At 31.2% G+C, this 1,050-nt stretch overlaps 1 protein-coding gene across 1 annotated transcript in view; it reads right to left on the reverse strand.

Moving 5' to 3' along the window:
• LOC106879746 (dynein axonemal assembly factor 3) overlaps window positions 1-1,050 on the reverse strand; it is a 33,218-nt gene that overhangs the window by 4,788 nt on the left and 27,380 nt on the right. The window contains exon 13 of the mRNA XM_014929425.2: window positions 545-659. Coding sequence (XP_014784911.1) covers window positions 545-659 — 115 coding nt within the window. The remainder of the gene's footprint in view (window positions 1-544; window positions 660-1,050) is intronic.

Consider the following 1,050-nt stretch of genomic DNA (forward strand, 5'->3'; position numbering starts at 1 on the left):
TATATATATATATATCATCAACATATTCAGCATCGTATTCAATGTGTCCTTTCTTCTAAAAGACAATAAAGTATGATTTGCGGGATATTTGATTGTTACTTCTGGTAGGTCATGTGACAGCATAGATGTTCCCTCATTGGCTCCCTCATAAAGAATAATAGTGCCAGAACAGGCACTGGTGTCACAATTAGCCAGTGTGCTTGTTAAGATATATATATTAGCAGCAGAGGTAGTATTAATACTGAAATAAATGAGTTGTACTTTCTTACAGTATCTATTCACAGCTGGACAGAGTGGCATATTGAGTTGGATGACTTTGCTAAAGACAAAGCTGACTGTTGTTTAAGGAATACAGAAATATGGGCTGCAGCCCACTTAAATGGTAGATCGATAGCATAACAACTCAGTCACTTGTAACTCTGATGATACAAAGTAACATGAAATGAGATTATCTATAAAATAATTGTGAAAAATTATTAGAAAACCACTTAATGAACAAACACAGGTTATCTTTCTTGATCAACATAAAGCTAAATATACTTACGAATTAGAGAAATATATGATGTCAAACAAATGCTTATATTGTTCTTTTAGAGGCATACTCTTGATTGCATCAAAAGGAAGAAATGTGACTTTGAAAGAATCCACTGGGATAGACTCTAAAGCAGAAATTGAGAAAAACATTTTTTTACATTAATTATGAAAATTTTTTTTTCTGAACTATTTGAATTTTTACATTACAAATAAAATTTGTTTTAGCTGTATATATATATATATATATATATATATTTCGTATGTGTATTTCGTGTGCAAGATTCTTGATGTGGATACGTGTGTTGAAAGAAATACAATTAAACCTTGGGAGAGGCATTATGCCGGTAATAAACACACGCACTGGTTCAGTCCTTTATTAATTTATATAGTTTTTTGTTAAATTATTTCATTGCACTCTTGCAATCTCTTCAGTAACTCCACTTCCATTTATTTTGAATATATGATCTAGCATTGTTTTGGCGTTGTTTTGGCATTGTTTCGAAACTGTTTGGTATG

The sequence above is a fragment of the Octopus bimaculoides genome, chromosome 11 (assembly GCF_001194135.2).
Source record: "Octopus bimaculoides isolate UCB-OBI-ISO-001 chromosome 11, ASM119413v2, whole genome shotgun sequence".
NCBI classification, from domain to species: Eukaryota; Metazoa; Mollusca; class Cephalopoda; order Octopoda; family Octopodidae; genus Octopus; species Octopus bimaculoides.